General features: G+C 34.8%; 1 protein-coding gene across 2 annotated transcripts in view; it reads right to left on the bottom strand.

Annotated features, from left to right (window-relative positions):
• LOC132741549 (uncharacterized) overlaps positions 1-24,135 on the bottom strand; it is a 71,912-nt gene that overhangs the window by 7,873 nt on the left and 39,904 nt on the right. Inside the window, exons 2-3 of one of the 2 annotated variants that reach the window (XM_060729740.1) lie at positions 11,394-11,527; positions 10,565-10,689 (exon numbers count right to left, since the gene is read on the bottom strand). In XM_060729740.1, coding sequence (XP_060585723.1) covers positions 10,565-10,689; positions 11,394-11,527 — 259 coding nt within the window. Of the gene's footprint in view, positions 1-5,503; positions 5,792-10,564; positions 10,690-11,393; positions 11,528-24,135 lie in introns of those variants that run through there. The other variant, XM_060729741.1, reaches the window with a different exon arrangement.

The raw sequence follows: 24,135 nt of genomic DNA, 5'->3' as shown, positions 1-24,135 counted from the left end.
AATATATGCACGGCCGTGCAATACCATATTTACGGAGTCGCAAAATCGGCACGGGTGTGTGATAAAAGTTTATATAGTAAGAGGGTATTTTTTCGTTTGAGTGAAATATGGAATATATTTTCACGAAACATGATAAAATGCCACATATTTTCACGAGCCGGGACGGCGATTGAAACTATGTGGCATTTTATCATGTTGAGTGAAAATGTATACCATATTTCACGAAAAACGAAAAATAACCTTTTTATTTAATTTCATTATCAAAGAAAAATGGTTAGGAAACCTATTGCTTGCTACGCAACTGCAATTTTCTTGCATGGCGGACTGGCGTTTCCGTGAGTTTTACCCATGCCGGAAATTTAACCTGGCATGGGGGGTGCCAGACGAGTCGCGTGCCAAACAACAACGTCATTTTAGCGCACTTTATGAATGAACCGCGTTAAAATGACGTCGTTTTAGAAAGGAAATATGTGCTTATGATGACGTCATTTCACTGTTGTTATTTAAGTTGTAAGTTTATACGCTATTGTAAGAAAATAGTAATGGATGAAATGACTTTAATTTCCATGAACATATATATCATATTGAGGTAAACCATTTTATATATGAAATAATATGGCAGAAAATGCAAGAAAAAATATCTAACATATGTTTGCGGTTCGGATCGGAATATCCGTCCCTCGGGAACCCGCCCATGGGCGGTAACTCGGCAAGCCTCGTTGCCGCCCAATGGGCGGGTCCCCTCGAGACGGATATTCCGGTCCGAACCGCAACATATGACAGATATTATTATTCTTGCATAGCAGACTGGCGTTTCCGTGAGTTTTACCCATGCCGGAAATTTCATCTGGCATGGGGGGTGCCAGATGAGTCGTGTGCCAAACAACAACGTCATTTTAGCGCACTTTATGAATGAACCGCGGTAAAATGACGTCGTTTTAGAAGGGAAATATGTGCTTAGGATGACGTCATTTCGCCGTTGTTATTAAAGTTGTAAGTTCATACGTTATTTTAAGAAAATAGTTAGGGATGAAATGACTTTAATTTCCATGAACATATATCATATTGAGGTAAACCATTTTAAATATGAAATAATATGGCAGAATATGCAAGAAAAAATATCTGACATACACTGAACAAAAGTTCTAACCGATCACCCTGAGTGTTCGCTTTTATGAAAAAGAAATTTATCAATAGATCCGACATTTATTTTATTTCGAAGAGAATGAACACATTGAGAATAATAAAATTATGAACTTTTTCTACTTAAATAATACTTTATCGATATTTAAAAAAAAATATTTTTATGAACAACCACTCACTTGTCTGATAGAGACTCCAGCATTCAACATACCAACTGCTACGGCACGATCTTACATCATCATTCGTGCCATATTTTATGTTTTTTCACTTGTAAAGTTAACAAGGATTTATGCAATATAAAATTTAATACTCACCACGCTCTGCACAAAAATTTCGTGCCCAAATGTGTAAACCGCTCCCTGCCTCCCGCGTGAGTGCATTGAACCGTATTAAATTATTTTTCATTCCACAAATCGGTAGAAAATGACACAAAAATCACAACTGCAAAATTTAATAAGGATCTATTGACCCGTTGTAAAATAGTCAAAATTTAAAAAATGATCGGTTAGAACTTTTGTTAAGTGTATGTTTGCGGTTCGGACCTGAATATCCGTCCCTCGGGAACCCGCCCATGGGCGGTAAGTCGGCAAGCCTCGTTACCGCCCAATGGGCGGGTCCCCTCGGGACGGATATTCCGGTCCGAACCGCAACATATGACAGATATTATTATTGCAGCGCGCAGCAATATATTATTACGTCTTGTCTTGCACGCGATATTTGGCGCTACCTTGTGACGTCACGTAAACAACTGTTTAAACGTCTGTATAGCGTTAATAACTGAATTAAAGATATTGGTGTTCGGATTTATTTTCTAAGATAGACCATTTTCTATCATTCTTGCATATCAGACTGGCGTTTCCGTGAGTTTTACCCATGCCGGAAATTTCATCTGGCATGGGGGGAGCCAGATGAGTCGCGTGCCAAACAACAACGTCATTTTAGCGCGCTTTATGAATGAACCGCGTTAAAATGACGTAGTTTTAGAAGGGAAATATGTGCTAAGGATGACGTCATTTCGCCGTTGTTATTTAAGTTGTAAGTTCATACGCTATTGTTAGAAAATAGTTATTGATGAAATGACTTTAATTTCCATGAAAATATATCATATTGAGGTAAACCATTTTAAATATGAAATAATATGGCAGAATATGCAAGAAAAAATATCTAACATGTTTGCGGTTCGGGTCGGAATATCCGTCCCTCGGGGACCCGCCCATGGGCGGTAACACGGCAAGCCTCGTTACCGCCCAATGGGCGGGTCCCCTCGGGACGGATATTCCGGTCCGAACCGCAACATATGACAGATATTATTATTCTAGATAGTTTTCAAAGCAAAATTCAACAAAAAGTTTTTTTGTATTTCTCAGATTTTTCAAACAAAATGGCGAAAGAAGTCCCTTAAAATAAATATGAGTTTTGACTCCGCCCACTTTCATATTTATATTTCATATTTATTTTCAAAAAATAATATGAAATTAGGCAAAGCCTAAGAACGGGGAAGTCGTTAAATAGAGAATAACTTGCTACTGTCTTTTGATATCAATTTTATCAGGCAAGGCTGATATGGGCTAGAAAGGGCGAGGCTTGTAACAATAAACTGTCAAAATAACAAAATAATCTACTTTAAAATAGCGAATTTCATAAAACAAGGCAGGGGCGTACCTCTGCTTATTATGAGTGTACGCCGAGTGCCGGTTTTTGGCCGAAGGATCGCCAGAGACTTATATATCAAATATAGCTATGTGCACTAACTAAGGATTTAGGGGATATTTAAGCTAATTGTACTACCATTGTCTTTATCTATAGTTATGAAAATAGTACATAAATTGAATGTAATAGAAATAACACGTAGTCTAACGTGTACACTGTTTGAAATAGTTAAAAAAAATTTGCTTTTACAAAAACAAAACATAGCCAAGTGTCTCTCTTGTAAAAAAGATGGGTTTTATTTCCTTTTGTAACAAGTTTAGTTTTTTCTTTGTTATTCTCTTTTGTTTCACTATAACTTAACGTGAGATATAATCAAGGAAAATATGCTTTACTGGAGCGTACCTTGGCTTATTTTGAGTATGTCAGGTCTTTGGTCGAGACTTATATCAAAGATAGCTCTTTGCTATTACCAGGGATTGTACTACTTAAAAATTGTCTTTATCTATAGTTATGAAAGTAACATCAAGTACATGTATTGAATGTAAGAGAAATTGCACAGTCTAGATTTTACACTGGCTTAAATGATTCATAAAAAAGTTATTTACTACCGTGTATCAGAAAAAAAACTAAACATAGCCAGGTGTCTCTATTGTTATGAAGATGGGTCTAAAAAGTCTTTTTCCTTGTTATTTTTCTTTGGTTTCACCATACCGTAACATGAGATATAATCAAGGAAAATATTATTTAAAATAATCTGTATAACGATAATACAAACAAAATAGCTTAAATGTTTTTGTGTAACAATAGGTTATCGTATTCACATCTAAATTGTAGTATCGCGAGATCATTTAAGTCCTATAAAAGTATTTCCAAATGTGCATTATGTCAATGTTAAAGAAAATAATTTTTATCTTTAACAATGTTTTTCTCAACTATTTTGTTTCAATTTTCATCCGAAATGTTTAAATTAGTTCAGTACATTGTTAAATGACTAACGCACATAAAAGCATGTTGGTATATAATCAGAAGTCGGTGAAAATAAAAGAATCGGGACATGATGTGTCTTATTATCTCTTATATAGGTATACGTTGTTCTCATTGTATATTTATCTATGTTTCATATTGTATATTTATCTATGTTTCATATGTATAGATGAGACTATGTACGGGGGTTATCCAAAAATTCGTGGACTTTCATTGTTGCGTAAAATACATTTGAGATTCTTACATTGCTTAGAAGAATAAATAACAAATAAACACAGAAAAACTCATGTTAGTAGCTTCTTATATGACAACAATATTTAATTCTACATAGCAACAATATTAAATTCTATATAGCGGCGCACTCCAAATGTTAATGACGTTAACGTCATAATAACGTACTTCAATATGTATAGATGAGACTTTATAATACTGCACGTTTGTAACGTCGCTTTTCATTGGATAATCGTGACGTTTATATAGTTTTATATACACGGCTGTTGTCGATTCATGAAGAAATCTTACTTTTTTCTCAAAAAAAATGATGTTTGCTGTATTATAAATTCGTTATAAAGATTGTTGATAGGTTATATGGCCGTATATAAACGGCTGTTTGCAATATAGCCCTCGCCTAGCGGCTCGGGTTATATTTACAAAAAGCCGTTTATATAGGGCCATATAACATGTCAACAATCTTTATAACTAATAATATATATCATTGTTTACAGTAGGTTGCAATTTATTTCTATAGTCAATAAAATAAGACGGTAGAAATAACTTTATATATTGATATATTTTTAGGTCAAATAAATATAAGTTGACTATGGTTTGGGACGATAGATGTGGGCAATGGTTTTGAATAAAATTGATATAAGATGAAAGAATGTTACTAACTTAGAAATGATATAATAACTTATAACTATAAGGTTAAATATAAAAAAAGAATTACATATTGTCAACTCCCTTCCATTGTGCTACAGATGTCAAGTTGCAGACAAGACTTAATTTTGCATATAAATGTAAAATAATGAAATAAATGTTCAGTTTTCATTGATTTTGATTCTGCGGGAAAGATGATTGTAAATGAATTTGACTTTTTATAATCATTATTTGGGTTAATTTGCATTATAACATTGATTATTTTGATAACTCAATGATTCAACCTGCAGAAAGAGAAATTTACAAAGAAATTATTCATATCATATTTTTTTTACATTGTGTTCGTCATTCCGTGGCTCTGTAGAAAGGCCGAACATTTTTGTTTTCGGAGTCCTTAATAGAATCCGCATACAGTAGGATATTATAAATTAAAATCTTAAGATAATTTAAACGATACCTCCATAAAAACTTTTATTACAGGGATTCCAGACTGAAACAACGATAGATCAATTCTCACTAAAATTGTGTATACACATTATCAAAATAGGTAACACATATTCGAATTAGGAAACATTCTCAGCATACATAAAGAATCAATTAGGAGCTACAAATATGTTGATCGATCTATGTCCGATTTGAAATTTTCTTTTTTTTTCTTTTCATACGCCCGTACGTATTTGGCGTATCGGTAGGTACGCCACTGCAAGGGGATTATTGTTCAAAGAAATAATTCTTGAAAACAAATTCCTCCGCCCCTGAAACTTAGAATTTGTAAATGGCGGCCATTTTTTCTTTCGACTTTGATAAAAGATACAACAGAATGTTAGGCCTAACACGATAAAATTCTTACCTTTAATTTAAACATCGATCCAAAAATTCCCTTAGAATCACATAAACTTTACTTGAATTTTCAAAATCAAAAGTTCACGATAATTTCAATCAAACAAAAAACAAATCGGCAATCAAACACAAGCTAACGTGTTACACAAACATGCGTCTTATTTTTTAAATGAAACAATTTGTTCACTTATTAAATAATCCGGCGAAATAGGGTAAACATTCACAAGTTCTCAAAGAAAATCGTCTATCCTGTTTGTTATGATTACATGTACTGGCATGCGAGCAGTTCCCGTAAAAAATCATAGTTATTTTTATTACGCTCACTCACCAATATTTGAATGTTACACATCAATATTCGGCTCGTCACACAAATCATGGAAATTCCATCATGTTCTAAACATAGAATAACCCTTACTTATGAGGCCTCATATGGGGTACCGAAATTATCCATTATTTTGTATGAAGAGAAGTAGTTCCCGTACATAAAATCTAACCCATTATAATTATACAATTTTATTATATCGGACCTATTTTTCATTTACAATTGTTGAAGAGACCATTATCTAAGAGATAAATAGATGTAATTCAGGAAATAGAGCGTAGACTAAACGCGGGTATCTATTACCCGGTACCGTTACCCCAACGCATTCATATGCAGTAACATGCTTGTATGCATGATATTTTACGCATCAAAGCCATAAAATTATTATTTATAGTAATATTGGTCAACATTCTGATAATTAAACAATTTTTCATCACATTGCCTACTTATTTGTAAACAGGTGGTATTAGTGGAAAACCCTTTAACAAGCCTCACGTGTAAGTATTTTTGCGCATGCGCGCAAGGACGGAATCCCCCAGAGAAAACAAGGTCACGTTTTGACGACGCACAGGTGAAAGTGATTTAAAATGAGACTTTATATACGTACTGCCGAACTGACACTTAGATTTTGTCTCGTTTATGTATCTGCTTGATTTGAAATGAATTTTTGAAGAATGCAAGTAAAAATCAAGCGTTTAAATGAAAAATACGGGTACTGCTTCTGTACGGGAACTGCTCGCATGCCAGTATAGTATGACGTGAACATCGATGATATCATTTGCAATATAAATTATGACGTCACTTCATAAAACTATTCGCTTGTAATTGAAATCGAAATCAAAATAATAAATGAATAAATATCGCATCTTGATTCAAGACTTGTAAGGGTATGTAGAATTCACATGCTGATAAAAATGAGAATATATTAAGCAATTGAAAAAATTCCGTTAAAATGGGAGGGGCTTATTTTTGGTATCAGGTTACTGGCCTGATATCAAAAATAATTATCAGGCAAGTGTTATCGGGCAGTTACCATAGCAGTTGCATGATAAAAAATTTGTTTCATTCTTTCCGTTTCAAAGGTGTCATTCGGTATTACATGCACCGCTTCCGTTTTCACTCGGAACACTCGACGATTATTATTTATCCGAAAAGTTGAGATTTGTTCCTTTATCGGAATACCCCACCTATTATCATTGAGTTACATTGTAAATGGCGGCGCCCGACTAGAACTGACACTGAAAATTTCATAGATAGGAATAGAATTCTATATATTTTTTAATATGTAATTAGGCAAAGCCACAGGCACGAGTATCGGACCTGGGAAGAAAAAATATGACCAGATTGATAAAAAAAACCTGTGTTCATCTTAAAAGTGTCAAAAAAACAACAAAAAATGTAAATAATGACCCCCTTTAAAAATATACTATAAGTTAAGAGAAGGCCGGAAACTCCAGATTCGAGCCTACGAGCAAGGGATTCATTTCCCGGGCCGTTGTGAAAACAATTGGTCAGACAATTAAAAAAACTTTTATCACTATTTCACGTTTATACTAAGCTTCAAAATGAGACCCACCCCAAGTCTCTAGCCCTTCCCGTTCATGAAATATCTATCAGGAAACGAGCGACTTCGTGCTAAAAATCCTTGGTAGACAGAATTGCGGCACAGCAATTCGATACGTAAACATAGACTAATACATGTATGTCAGCTGAGTATGGGTCAAAATCACTTGAATTTACTAAATAATAATATGAAATTAGGCAAAGCCTATGAACGGGGAAGTCGTTAAAATATTCCTTTCATTCCTTCCGTTTTAAAGGTGTCATTCGGTATTACATGCACTGCTTCCGTTTTCACTCGGAACACTCGACGATTATTATTCATCCGAAAAGTTGAGATTTGGTACGTTATCGGAATACCCCGCCTATTATCATTGAGTTACATTGTAAATGGCGGTGCCCGACTAGAACTGACACTGAAAATTTCGTTGATAGGTATAATATTCTATATATTTTTTAATTGTTTTTTATTTGATTTTCTTTTAAATATACACGTGTAGTCTATAGCCGGGCAAGCCAAAGCCCGGACCCGCTTCGCGGGCCCGGTCTTTGACTTCCCCGTATTACTTAATACATTAAGTTGGACCACTCACAACCGTCAGTAGCATCTGATACACGCAAAATTCGAATTTCAAACCTTTCCACGGTCTTTAGATTACTTTCTACGCCATTGTCAATCAGCTGTTCGATATTTTGTAACGAGTCTTCTGATTGGCCAATAGCAACGAAAACCGCAACGTTTCACACAAGATGCCTAATGGCGTAGAAAGCGATTGAAAGACCGTGTAAATGTTTGAAACTCGAATCTCGTGTGTATTAGATGCTACTGACGGTTGTGAGTGGTCCAACTTAATGTATTTAGTAATATTATTAAGTAAATTCAAGTAATTTTGACCCGTAGTCAGCTGACATACATGTATTAGTCTATGTTTACGTACCGAATTGTTGTGCCGCAATTCTGTCTACCAAGGATTTTTAGCACGAAGTCACTCGTTTCCTGATAGATATTTTATGAACGGGAAGGGCTAGAGACTTGGGGTTGGTCTCATTTTGAAGCTTAATATAAACGTGAAATAGTGATAAAAGTTTTTTTTAATTGTCTGGCCAATTGTTTTCACAACGGCCCGGGAAATGAATCCCTTGCTCGTAGGCGCGAATCTGGAGTTTCCGGCCTTCTCTTAACTTATAGTATATTTTTAAAGGGGGTCATTATTTACATTTTTTTTTTGTTTTTTTTTTTTTGACACTTTTAAGATGAACACAGGTTTTTTTATCAATCTGGTCATATTTTTTCTTCCCAGGTCCGATACTCGTGCCTGTGGGCAAAGCCTATGAACGGGGAAGTCGGTAAAAAATCCTTTCATTTTTCTGTTTTAAAGGTGTCATTCGGTATTATATGTACCCACTTCCGTTTTCACTCGGAACACTCGACGATTATTATTCATCCGAAAAGTTGAGATTTGTTCCGTAATCGGAATACACCGCCTTTTATCATTGAGTTACATTGTAAATGGCGGCGCCTAACTAGGACTGACACTGAAAATTTCATTGATAGGTATAGAATTCTATATATTTTTTAATTGTTTTTTATTTGATTTTCTTTTAAATATTCACGTGTAGTCTATAGCCGGGCATGCCAAAGCCCGGACCCGCTTCGCGGGCCCGGTCTTTGACTTCCCCGTATAAACTTATTTAAGACAAACCATACAGTTCGCCAAAGGAGAATACTATAAGACATTGTCTTTCATTCTCATCCTTTTCCATTGTGTAAAAATATTTTGTTTGTTATATATTTGTATGTACATTATATATACTTTCGGGAATAAATATGTTTAAACCAAAAAGAAATTGATTTACATGTTTTTTTAAAGTAAATTGATGTTTACTACATTTTATTTATCAATTTATCGGTTTCCCCATTAAATTATATTTGGAGTTTGATATTACACAAAAACTAAACTGTTCACGTAAATGGCTGACAGAAAAGACTGCTCTGTGAAACATCTGTTATTTTAGGACACATTTAAATTAGTTTGTTTTCATAGTCAAAAGTTTTGCGATATTAAAAGTGGTAAAATTAATATTTACATATGGTGGCTGATTTGTGCCATTCGTGTTTTCGTCACGCGATCCTGCCAAGCGAAAAATCGAGAATTAACAAGTTAAAATGGCGGGGCGCGCAGCGAAAACACGCTAATTAGCGAGGACGCGGGACGAAGTTGAATAAATAAAACTTCCCCGCGGGGCGATATTTAAGAAATAAAAAGTCGAGGGCGTGGAGCGAAAACACGCTTATTAGCGCTCCAATTAATAAGCGTGTTTTAGCTCCGCGCCCCGCCATTTTAACTTAATAATCGACTTTTCGCTTGGTGGGGTTGCGGGACGAAAACACGGTAATTATCGGGGGCGCGCGACGAAGTTTTATTTATTTAATTTCGCACCGCGACCCCGCTTTTTAGCGTGATTTCGTACAGCGACCCCGCCGTTTTATTTCTTTAATCTCGCTCCGCGCCCTCTGCGGGATAAAGTTTTATCCCCGCGCCCTCGCTAATTAGCATGTTTTCGCTGCGCGCCCCGTCCATTTTTACTTGTCAATTTTCGACTTTTCGCTTGGCGGAGTCGCGGGGCGAAAACACGAATGGCACAAATCAGTCCCCATACTTACATTTACACATTTATACATTTTTACTGATACATCAAATTCAATGATTGCAAAGTTATGTATCTACGGTAATCTTGAACCACCACCTTAAATATTTCATGATTGCAGATTGAAAATAAGTCAGTACTCAGTATTTAAGCAGAAGCCGGTTAACACTTTTAGAACGATGTACCCCAACGTTCGTAAATATGTAGCATATCAACGCACTTTGGGGTTCATTTCTGTATTTTGATTCCAAAGTGAGTTTGAACCCAAAGTGCGCTGTGAAGTTGACGCACTTTGGGGTCGGACCGCAAAGTGCGTTTGACCCAAACGTTCGGTGTTACATACCCTCGAGCTAGCTATACCGGGCTATACGAAGGGCGGCCATTTGATGTTTTATTTACTGTAGCTTATTCTGTGACAAATTAATTTAGAACACCGATATCAAAATCTAAATGCGGATGATTTGTAATGTAAATATCGGATGCAAATAATATACAGTGCATAGCATTACAAGTAAATTTTAACATTAATGTGGGTCTTACCTTGACTGAAGAAAAACTTTTGCATATCGGACATATTGTCCATTTTGGTTTCCCCTTCATCTGGATCGGTGAGATAAGCAGCAGTTGGAACGTCATTTGCAGAATTACTTTGCGAACCAGGAGCACTTCAAAAATAAATAAATAAAAAAAATCAGAAAACAGCCAATCACGCATGCTTAGTAGATGATTAAAACAAATGGTTAACATTCCCGAGTCTTAGAAACGTGATTGCGTTTGACTGTATCACTAAGGGGTTGATCAAAGCTTGGTTGAATTCTATATTAGTTTAAACATATTTATCTTAGCTAGGTTCCTGCACTAGGCCACCACTCTCCTTTTGTGATATGTCAGTATTCTTATGGTATAAGGTGTAGAGCCCGCTCATTCTAGTGAGGAACCAATACAAAGAAGGTTTGATAGAAAAACAAGCATTTTTGCTTTTCCCTTTAAGTATATATGTGCCGCGTCACGACAAAACCAACATAATGCGTTTGCGACCAGCATGGATCCAGACCAGCCTGCGCATCCGCGCAGTCTGATCAGGATCCATGCTGTTCGCTTACAAACCCTATAACAAGTAGAGAAACTGATAGCGAACAACATGGATCCTGATCAGACTGCGCGGATGCGCAGGCTGGTCTGGATCCATGCTGGTCACAAACCCATTATGTTGGTTTTGTCGTGACGCGGCTCAAATATTGTTATTTGCTCCAAGCAGATTAAAAATGTCACGTGCTATAGGCTTCGTGAATATATCGATAACCAACCATGTGAACTCATGGATTTTATTGGACATCAAATGGATCTGGCATTCTCTTGGTTTACTTACCTTAATGACTCAACTTTGTATGTAACATAGCACAGAAGACCCAGCTGAACTAGCACAAATAAGGTGTAAACAAATAAAACTAGCTTGCGTCTCCTTATGTCAACCTTGAAAATCGTTCTTCTAGGCTTTCTTTCCTGTAACATACAAACATACATGTAACAGATTCAATAGAGCTGGGTTTTTTTTTAAATAAAACTAATATAAACCAATGTATTAAATACATGTATGTAATCTTGGCAAACGATTTGAATAGGCCATGCCAATAGAAATCTAAAAAAAAACCCGAAGCATCATTTGTAAATGATTTTTTAGAGATTGTAAATGTTAAGTTCATGGAAAGAAAAAGATATTCTGAATATCTTCCAAGGACCTCCAGTGTCAGTGCGTGAGAAGGGGTTCCCATTATCTCTTGTATCACAACATAAACAATATCTTTCGTTTCTTGGTCAATTATTACGGGTATACCTCCCTGTTTGTATCCTCGATTTGCTATACATATTCAAAACAGTTTCATACCATTATTGCTTAACAAAATCTATCATTTCTCAGAACTAGACTATTCAAACAAGCTTCACTTTAATCAAGTTAACATCAAACAGAATTGGTTTTGAATGGTCAAATTCTTGATCTTATAAAATGCATTAATATCCATGGTTGATGTCAAGGGTGAAAAAAATGGCCCATTTAAACCCGGGCTCAAAATCCGGAACCCACGGAATGGGCACCGTGGTCTTAAGACAAATTATGCATCTTTTCCCCTAAACCCAAAAACAGTTTTTAAAATACCGGAAAACATTAAAATTTTATTTACATGTAGTAGTTAGAATTTTCCCAAAAAAACCCGACGTACGTAACAGCACCAGTTGCTTAGTATTTGCCCTACCTATACATCCAATGAGAATGGTTAAAGATATACTATGATCATCCTTGAGTAAAATATTTTGATAACAGAAATTTATTGAAATCTATAAAATTCTTACTGAATATGTCTAATTTGAAAAAAGAATGAATAAATTGTGTATTGGAAGCTGCGTTCCCTGTTACAGGTCAAGTAAAGTTTGTTCTTCCTTAAGAAAAACTGCCAGTTTTTTAATCACATGTCCATGTTTTCATAATCTGACCTATAGGGCGTTGAATTTTAAAAAAAAAACATATCTACTTTGTGTGAAGTCAAAACATGACTTTTTTCATACTTACAAAGAGACTGTGTAGGATTTATCAATATTTCTAATATCGAATTGAAGTATAGCATATCTTTTGTATAAACTGTCCTCGATAATGATTATTTTTATAATTTAAACCGTAATATTTCGCAACGCCTTGACATACTATGGTGGCTGATTTGTTTCATTCATGTTTTTTCGCCCCGCTGCCACCCATGCGAAAAGTCGAGAATTGGCGGGGGCGAGCGAAAACACGCTTATTGACATTACGATACAGAAGAATTGCTCCACCCACTGATTCAATGAAACAGTAAAATTTAAAAATGTTTTTTTAAGGTTTATGTGCGAAATCACTTAAAAGATGTACTATCTCAAATTTGATATTATAAAACATTGGTAATTACTACACGGTGTCTTTGTACATATGAAATACACAAAGTAAACTTCTTTTTCACTATCAGATACACCTCCAATGTCAGCCATGATGAGTACACTTGATGAACTTTTTTTCGCCGCTTCTTTGTCAAGTCTTAATACAGAATGTTATAATACATAAGTCATTAGTCATAAGACAAAAGTATGGAAGCCTTGGATAATATGGAAGCACTGGAGGGCCCTTTTGACTTCTGACTTAATGACTTTTGACTTGAGAGTAATGACTTTTGACTTGGGAGTTTTGACTTTTAACTCAAGATTTATTACTTCTAAGTTGTGAAATTAATTAATTAAACCACACTTCAAGAGAGAGCACGTGAGTAATAAGCGAAGATGGCTGTGTTGGTGCCAAAATGTGAAATTCGTGTTTGCTTGTTGTTTTCTGTGCACTCTGTTTGAAGATAACAGCTGGTGTGGTGCCAGCCTTACCTGCCTTTGTCGTCTCCGAATGTTGATAAAGCATCACTAATTGAAGAATATTTCAAAACAAGGTTTTTTAAAATACAGTGAAATTCTTGGATTTTTGCTTTTCTTAAGCATGGTATTTTGTTTTTGTCACTGCGGTCAGCTGAAAAGAATCTTGAAGAAGTTGAACCTGAAACGTCGAGGTGTACATTTGTAATCGCAGTTGAAAAACGTTGTTCGTGTAATTGGCACGGAAATGCATTATTAGTGGACAGTCCTGTCGGTTAATCGGACGATATGGCGCCGGCTGAAAGTGAATCATAATATGGATGTTAGCCATAAAAATGTTATGGAACATAATTTGAAGGCAAATAGATCCAAATGGTGTTGAAATGAGAAAAGCAATCGACTTAAAAGACGTTTCTATTGTGCAAAGGGGCCAAACAATATTTGGCATTTAGATGGTTATGATAAGTTGAAACCATTCAGATTTTGTATACACGGAGCAGTAGATGGTTTTAGCAGGAAAGTTATCTGGTTAGAAGTTTCTGACACGAACAAAGATCCAAAACTGATTGCGATATATTATTTGGATGCATTGAAGCGCATTGAAAAAACACCTCGCATACTTCGTTGCGATGCTGGAACAGAAAACATGTAGTGTTGTTTGTCTTCTACAGCAGTACTTTCGGAATGAAGCAACCGAGCACTTTGCTGGTAGTCGCAGCGTTATTGTTGGAAGAAGCACTTCTAACCAGCGCTTTGAAAGATGGTGGGGTACGCTACGTCAAAAAGGAATACAGTGGTGGATTAACTTTTTTAAGGATTTGTGCGATTCTGGTCGTTTCAATGAACTCGACCAGATACATTGTGAAAATTTGAAATATTTTGTTTAATGACCCTAATACAAACACCTGGATAGAATTGCTCAACAGTGGAATGTACTTTGAAATTAGAACCTCAGCACAATTCCGACGCACATAACGGAAAACCTGACATTATGTATTTTTTACCTGAAACGTTTGGGGGCGTGCTGATTAAGGTACTGTGGTTGACCAAACGTGATGTGACCTGTTGTAAAGACAAGTATTCAGAATGCCAGTAGATGCGGATTCAGCATTGAATTCGTTCCTGGAGTTGAATGATTTAGTGGCAAACTCGTATGAAGACTGAAGTCTTTTTAAGCCATAAAGTTGTTTTGTGAGAGAACAAATGATCAACACGATCCATCATTATCATCATGATCATCATCATCTACATCATCATGATTATCATTATAATTAAGTTGACTGCAATGATGATTGTTATGATGCTGTCCTCATGATGAAGGTCGACTATAAATTTAAAATAATTATGTTGTTGATGATAAGCAGAAGTTGATTTTCGATGATAATGATTATAATCATGACGATGATGATAACTATATTGAGGATGATGATCGTGATGATGTTGTAAACTATAGTATAATATATTTTATAGTTCATAACGTTAGTGGCATATGTTTATTTTTCTTATGTTTTGACAGTCAATTGTAACAAACGAATATGTCACGAAAAGTCAATTGTTATTTCTACGTTCAAATACATCATGGCTCACAAAGGTCTGTTTGTAACCGTTAAACGTTTCAGTCAAGAAAAAACTACGGACCTGTGACAAGTGTAGACCGAAAATTAGTCTGTGCAGGTGTGGCAGACTTACTAGGGCCTATAATACTTAACTTTCAGTTAATTAGAATCTGGCTATTAAAATAAATTCACTGCTCACGTTCATCTTTGTAGTACGAAACTTTGCACAGGATATCTAGCCAGTACTACCGTATTCTTCCTAGTAATCGCCCAGGGCGCTTAGAAAATTGTGACAGGTGGGCGCTTATTAGGAGTCTAGTCTTACAAAAGTAATACAATATGTAAGAGTCACAGCTATGCAAATTCTCGTATTTAAAGTGGTCCCGTTTTACTGGACAAATCATAACAATGGGTTTTGAAATGTGAAATATTTACAGTCTTTCCTTGTATTGTGAAATTTTCTAGGCCCGCGGAAATGCATAAAAATTTAAAATGTCGATTGTGGTCAGTTGATTTTTTTTCTTTTAAGACAATTTATCCTGGGTGCTTAACCACTTACAAATGGAAAAGAAGGGATGGGCGCTTATAGAAGCATTGGCTCTTATTAGGGCGAATAGGTAGTTATCCGTGGTAAGGTCAGCTTCAAAATTTCCAGGATGACGCATTTGTAAAGCTAAGAACGTTTTAAACGATATTGCAATGACACTTCGTGCACAATGGTCTGACTTGTGACTTCGTATTTCTGACTAGAGACTTCCTATTTGTGACTTTTGACTTCTTACTTGTGAGCTTCCTACTTGTGACTTTTGACTTCCTACTTGTGAGTAGTGACTTCAAACACTTGTGGTCTTGACTTTTTACGTATCGACCTCTATTACAAATGCATGGAATTAATACAGGTTTGGGGATTGGCAAAGGAACAGATATTCAACCGCCATGAAGCTGTACGTGTATCATAAAATACAACTAAAAATTTAATTATTCGAGGGCTTGGTGCAAAAACAGTTGTATTTCCTTCTTTATCTAGTTTTAAGTTACAACCATTCCTCAATAAGCCCTCAAAATGGATTAAACAACTAGACTCTATCTAGCCCTAGTATAAAGCGCCCGTTGTAGGGCAAGGTCTTGCACCAAAACTATGATTTTTTGTTCTTATTCCATCAGTCCTATTTACTCTAGCAAATTTAAGATTGACCATAGCACAGCTTTAGATACGAGACACCAGCACACGGAAGGTGGTTCTTTTTGTTATATATGACAACATATCAGCATCTCAGCAAAGCTTCTACTTAAGCTCACGCGAATAAAGAAACTACAATAAGAGCGTCATGGGCAGCACACTCGACTATTCTTAGTTCTTGGTATTAAAATGAAAAACCATCTTAGTCGACAAGGCAGTCAATTTTAACAAAATGCTTGACTGAGTTATCTACCATATCTAGGGGTTGGGGGTCATGGTGGTTAACAAGTCCTGCAAAATTTCAAAGCGATATCTTAAGGGACTTTGAACATAATTGATGTGGTATGAAAAAATTGGACAAAAACATTAAACAAACGCCCGACGCCCGTATGGGGGTGAAAGCTTCCTTATTCTTCGAATAGTCGAGCTAATAAATTACAGGATGTAAAATCAAGGACGATTAACACAATTGTGTTCTAAAAGCACAACATGACAATATCTTTTTAAAAATGTTAGTATTTATTATAATATTGATTTAAAAAGTACTTTTATTTAACAATAAACAATTGAAGTAAAAATAAAATCAGTATGTATTATATTTTGTTCCATTTCTAGGAGCAGCGAACTAGTAGTTGGGGCTGTTTTTTTCTTCTTTGTCTTTGTATTTTTAATGTTGTCTATGACTTCCTTTATACGTTGTTTCCTATTTATGTCCTGTAAATTACAAAAAGATAAACATTTCGAAAGATGCTTCATTTTGTGCTTTATTTTATCAACATTGCTTACCTGGAGTAATATTATTTAATCACTGTTGCACAAGAGATAATATTTTGTGATTTTGTGTACTTTTTGAAACTTCTCCATTAAAAATTTGAAGTTTCAGAATTCCTTTCTAATACTAACCATTTTAACCAGACACAAAGTATTCTGTATGAAGATAATAATCACACATGGTTTTACTTGTTTTAATAAAAACATAGCAAATTAAATTCCGTTTCTAATCTTTAAAATACAATGGATATTCTTATTAAGGGGGGGGTAATTATGGGAAAGAACAGGATACATACGGTAAATAAACAAAAATCAAGTCTCGATGACCGATGGGGAAGGTAGGGGCACTACAACCCAAACATATTTTCTATTTATTAAAACTGAAATCACTTAAGTTTTAGAAGGACTAACTTTATCAAAGTTAATTCTTCTTTCAATAAGCCTTAAAATTACATGAATCTATGAAAGCGAAAAGCAACAGTATTAAACAGAATAACGTTAGGGCCATCGTTGTTGTACATTAATATTTCCAGAGGGCGACAATGTGATAGTGCGACAACACGATGGTGGTAGTACAATGACGACAACGCGATAACATGAGGACGACAATGCTATAGACTATTACATTATTGTCATCGTACTATCGCATTGTCGCCATCGCATTGTCGCACTGTCGCATTGTCGTACTGTCGTCATCGCATTGTCGCCATTGCATTGTCGCTTTGTCATCATCGCACTTTCGTACTATCGTCACTGTACTCTCGTACTATCGCCATCGCGTTGTCGCACTATCACATTGTCGCCCTCTGGATTATAACGTTCAACCACGAAGGCCCTAACGGTATTCTGTACAGTTTTACTGATAGCAAAGTTTTTTTTCATTATTTTGATTACTGAGAAGGTCTAGCTGATCAACTAGCTAGCTGAACCAAAGTGTTTTTGTGTCACTTATGGCCTCCTGGGTCTTGTCCTGGCTTTCAAATATAATATGCCGTTTTTTTCATCTGAGGAGGCATTTTGTTCCCGTAATGTACAGTTAACTATAAATTTGGGAACGTCGAATGTGTTTGACCAACCCGAATCCAGTGATAAATCTAATTCTCATATACAGGAGAGGACCAAATGAATAACCTTGATAAATAAAATTGGTGTAATTGTATTTTATGCATAATCAGTCATTTAAAGAAGAGTGTTTCTTTGTTTTGTTTTAGTTTTGTGAATGGTATTAATACACTAAACGAAATCGATCATTCCCACAACCTTTTCTAAGTACATGTATATATAGTGGTCGAATAATTATGTATATATATACTTGTATAGAATAATTACAACGATTCTTGTATAACACTTATCATAGTATCATCATTTTATATCAGTAAATGCATTTTTGTAATAATTCAATCTTAACAAGAAGCCAATAACTGATTTTGGTATATATTTTGAAAACTCGAGCTTATCTGCAAGTTTAAATCTTAGTACTTATAAGTTTATTAAATATAGATTGTTTTGATTGATGAAAGTTAGATTCGGTTCCCCCGTGAGGCTTTGAAAGGAGTCACTTTTCTCACATTGAGGGAGAGTGTTAATTTCTTATGGTAAACGTATCTAGATCTTAGTGAAACAAAAATACACAGACAATCCAAATTGTATTGCCCGATTAGTGATGGATATGTATAACATCGCTAAATTACATTATTTAAGAAGAATATTCAAGCAAACTAACTAAAAAACTTACATCATCTGACAATCGCTGTCCGCCATGTTGCATCTCCTGGCTTAAAATGAGCGGCAATGCATCATCACAAATTACAAGTCACAACTCAGAAGTCACAAGTCATAAACTCCCAAGTCAATAGTCAAAAGTCTTTAAGTCAGAAGTCCAAAGGGCCCTCCAGTGCTTCCATACTTGGAGGGTCACTTTTGAGTTTCGACTTACGGATATTTTACTTTTGACTTTCGACTTTTGATTTGTGACTTACGTCTTATGACTTTTGGCTAACCCATTTTACACGTGCTTTAGAAGCTGAAAGCAGCAACTTTGGTTTCAGGTATGTTTTTAAACGTTTTAGATAATTTCATTCAGATTTGTCATGGAGGAGAGGATGTGTTAAGGAGGGAATTAAATATTATTTGATATAATCCCATAGTGGTAACATATCACAAACTTTAATTCCACAAGTGTGACTGTGTGTGTACAATCTTCTATGTTCTAAATATGTTCATTATATTAGTGCTTATACATCTTTTGTCCTCATCACAAAATCTGTCCATGAGTAACAAACAAAATAACTGTTTTACAAGTAGATAGGGAATACAAGTTTTACGTCTTAAAATGGCATGGTGCACAGTTTTAAACATGTATCGCAATTCAGCATTTTATTGAGCTAACACGGAATCAGTAAAGAACGGCAAGTGCTATGTTCATACACACAAGTACAAAGCTAACTTAAAATTGTAATCCAGCACCATTTGCGTCTAATTTTGTTGTATATTTTAACAATTGAGAAAAGAACACTTAAGAATAAACGTAGATATAGAACCAGTTAGAACAAAATATCCTACTAGCATTTAAAATATTCTTTTCGCACCTATCAATCTTTAAAAAACGGAGCTAAGAGATTTACCCATTTTATATTATATGAATGTATAAAGATTTAGATAAAAGATAAACTCTTATTTCAGACACAACTACTGGACAAAAGGTAACGAGGATGAAAACCTTGATGTTGATCTGTGTCTTCATCATTATACTGTTCAACATTACCAAAGCCACCGTGCCAAGATACCTACCCTCAACATCTATAACAAACAAAACTCTGCTGATAATGGAATACTTTCTGGTACAGCATGGCATTACGACGTCATTTAGTACAGTGAATAGACTTTTTAAACGCTTAAATTCTAAACGGCGTAATGGAATATATACTGCTATTGAGACTGTGTCTGATTTTATAAACAGAGAAATACAAACAAATGGACAACGCATAGAATACCGTACAATGTGGCGTAGGTTAATGCTGGATTATCACATGTTCGTCAAGGGAGACGACGTCATGGAAATAATGAGACCGCTTGATCCGGGTGGTATTGAGATGCGGAAAGCTCATAGCTTATGCCGACGCGTATACTACGCCAAAGAACCAGTTTTATATGACATATGGACGGTAAAGACAAACTTAAATTACAAGGATTTTATATCCATGGTGCTGTGAATGGGTAAAGTAGAAAAATAACATGGTTAGAGGTTTTCGACTCAAATAACGACCCACGCCTTATTGCAAGATACTTTTAGACACCTTTAATGAACATTATCAAGTCCCCCCTCACCCATTTACTAGGTTGTGATGTTGGTACGGAAAACTGCATTGCTTTACTATTGCAGCAATACTTCAGACACGATTCTACAGATCCGATAGTTAGTACTCGAAGCATTGTAGCTGGAAAAAGCACATCTAACCAACGCATTGAGAAGTGGTGGTGTACATTACGAGAAAAAATGGAATCCATTGGTAGATTTTTTTTCAAACACTTACGTACGCGATACTTGTGTATTTAATGATCTGGATCCGATACAATGTGAGAACTTAAATTTTGCTTCATGGACCTCATACAAACCGAGTTAGACCGGATTGCACATGAAATAAGGCAACAAAAATGTTCTTCTGTTATTTGTGGTAAACCTGACACACTGTCTTTGTACCAGGTCTGTATGAAACTCCCGACTTCGGCAATGCAGTTAACTTGAGAGGCGTATATATTTGCAAAGAACATGTTTTTACGCCCAAGAAGACAATGTGAGGAATTCATAGAATAAGCACCCCTTCTGAAACCAGATCTGCAGATGCCATTGGACGCTGATTCAGCACTACAACAGTGTACCGAGTTGAAAAATTTAATTTTGAGAATAGATTTAATATAAATACGCTTTGAAACGACTTATACTGATTTTTTTTTCGGTTTTTGATAATATACTAGGTTACTATAGGTAAAGTTTCAAAAAATGATGTTTTAAAATCATAAAGACGATAGTCTACGACTTCACTTCATTATATGGTTGTTTTAAGATATTGGCTTGTAAATATTGAGCAAATTACAATATATTTGTAAATTATCATTTAAGTTATAACCACTCCAATTTGCACTATAAGGCATTATGAAATTGACAACATTGTTTAGTGGTATAACTAAATGACATATGTATGCAAAATTTAAGAAAAATTTACCGTACGGATTTTGAGTTGTAGGCATTATTATGAGTCAGAACATATACATTAAAAAGGTTTTTTAAAAGAAATAAATTTATTGAAAGTCTAAAAAATATCCGTGTAATCTCATTTCAACATGTTTTGCAAATGTTGTTTGTTTATATGCAAATAATGGTTGCAACTCTTCTATCAAGCCCTGGTAACAAAACGGCTGCCCGACTAGGAATAGCACCTCGGTCTCCCGCGTGACTGGCAGGGACACTTTCCACTATGCCAAATGTCACAGGGGGGGGGGGAATATATGCAGCCATACCGGGATTCGAACCCGGAACCCCTAACAGGGCTAGCTCTGTCCCGACCGAGATTGCACATCATCTACTGAATAGATTCGTACCGTGACATATAAGTTATACGTGTAATTTCAAGTATGTGTAATTAGATTAAAATGTCTTATTCATTCGCAACAAAAATAGCAACCATACTTTATAGGATGTATTATGGTATTTAAAAGGAATATATATGATTGTTATTTCAAAAATAGTAATTGATCTTTGTAATAAATGCTGACTTATTTTCTCGTGTTTATTTTTTAGGTTTTGCCTTATGACTTTTCACTTATAATTTATCACTTTTTACTTATGACTTTTATCTTTTGACTTATAACTTTTGCCATTTGCTGTTACTCTTTGCCTTGGTATAGACATTAGTTTCACTTAATTTTAGATTAATGCAAAATAAGCAAATTTGTGATACAATCACCAAACGCAAGGGAGCACATCAGCCGAGAGTGGTGTTGAAGTCATATGATGTTTACAAGTACATTTAGCCACCAGCCTCATTTTTGCATTAGAATTATTGCATTCATATGTTTTTATCACAGTTGATCGTTTTTACGTGAAGAATTAACATCAATTGTTAATGTGAAATCATATGTATAGAAGTTTTAATTCGGGACATTTATTTATAAGTGCCGTCTGCAGCATTAAGTATTAAAGTAAATAAACTATTCTTGATAAATAAAGTATTTTCTATTCAGATTAAACAGTTCTTAGCTATTTTCTAGATGTGTTGCTTTATTACAATTTTTTATTAACATTTTACATCTTGAAATAGATTATTTAATTCCTTGTTGAAGTTAGTCACGGGTGACTGGTACGCTATTTTTCCGTGTTGGCTATTAAAGAGGGTACAAGCGTTAGGCATTATAATACATTAAAGTAAAGGAGATATATGTACGGGATATTATGTAGTAGTAGCTTTTTAAGGCTTTGTATTTTGCTACAAGCAGCGGTGGAAAATTGATCAATTTTCCAATGTTGCAAGTAGAAAAATGCATAGCCTCAGAATAGTACTACAACATAATTTTACTTTTATTTTATACCTTTTTGTTTTTAGTAAAATGATTTTCATTAAACTACACTTCTATAAGAATTTTCAGGTAATAAAAAATAAATTTATTACTGACGGATGAATACGTAATTTATGCAAAACCGGCGACGCCTCTTATAATTTTGGTTCCCGTTTCTAAATGCTACGTAAGACACAGCTAAGCCGGAATAAACAGTATTTAAATGTTACAGAGAATTTATTTATCTATGTAGAGATAGTGTTCCATTAAAATTATAAGAAAGAGGTTGAAATGAGCAAAGTAGAAATAGAAAAGCAATCACTATAGAAGTAAACTGTGTGGAACCAGCCAGCCCCCTTAACAGACTACCTAAATATACCTCTACCGAGAGACCACACTACCAAAGGTTTTTACCTCACGGTCTTGTCCGTGACAGGTTGGCAGAGCTATCAATAATTGTTTGGAATAAATGCGTTTAAACAGATAACAACAAACATTTTTTATTCTACAACCGTGCTTTATTTTGTTTAACAAAATTGTTGTCTTATAAGAAAACAAATGTATTAGATAGGCAAAACAAACTGAATTTGAGCTTCATTATATTTAATTTAAAAACAGAGATAAGAAATACAGAGGTAAGCATTTTTTTTAAATAGCACACATGCCTTACTTAAAAGCTTACACTAAGGAACAGCTAAAAATAAACACTGCCATCAACAAAAACATCAAGTATTTACGTCACAGAAGACATATATATATATGCAATATTTCTACAAACAACACACCGTTGATACGTTACTGATGAAAAACTAAGAAATCATAAGTGATCTAACGAAGCTTTTGAAAATATAAGATAAATTAGGTAAACTAGCAACGCTAGAGTGACTGTATTATTATCGAAGTCAAGATTTTTAAAATCATTGTCAAAGCGTTATTTCTTCATTTCTAAATGTTCAAAAGAGAGAAAAAAAACAAACACAGTCTCTAGCTAAAAATTTCTTAGTTACTTTTAAGAAACTGTATACATTGTATAATGTATATATTAAATAACGTCCACAAGTTCGTTTTTTTTTCGAAGAATAACCGACTTTATATGTAATGGAAATATCATAGTCTTTCGTAATGAGCATACCCCCAACCCACAGCATGTCGAAAAAGGGAATGTTTAACTTAGAAGAACGATTAAATGTTATAATCAAAAGTTTTGTTAACAACAAAATGCACTCTATCTCGACGATATATATCTGCCAGTAATTTCAAGTTGATGCCAGTTTTTGAGATAATTATGAGTTTAACAAAATCTAAGTATGAAATTATTTTTTTTTTTAAATCAACAACAAAGGGGATTTTCTAAAATGTAGCTATGATAGCAGAAGTATGTTTCTTTCTGCCTCGCCAAGCTATATTAAAATGCAAAGTTTGATTTCGATACCTTTCTTTTAAGTTTGAAAATTTACAATGGGCAAATACTGAAAATTATGAAAGCCAGAATTATGAATTCATGATTTTTCACACTTTTCTCTGTCTCACCATGACGTGTATATCGATACAAGTTTTGTACCATATTGAAGGTATGGACAGTATAAAATAAACGTGGCGGGACGTGACATTGCTTGTTTCCAATAAAGCGTCCACAATAAGTTAAAAAAGTTAAAACTTGAAAATTATCG

Source organism: Ruditapes philippinarum, unplaced genomic scaffold (assembly GCF_026571515.1).
Source record: "Ruditapes philippinarum isolate M1 unplaced genomic scaffold, ASM2657151v2 ctg913_1_1_1_1, whole genome shotgun sequence".
Taxonomy (NCBI): Eukaryota; Metazoa; Mollusca; class Bivalvia; order Venerida; family Veneridae; genus Ruditapes; species Ruditapes philippinarum.
This window is presented reverse-complemented; position numbering and strand designations above follow the sequence as displayed.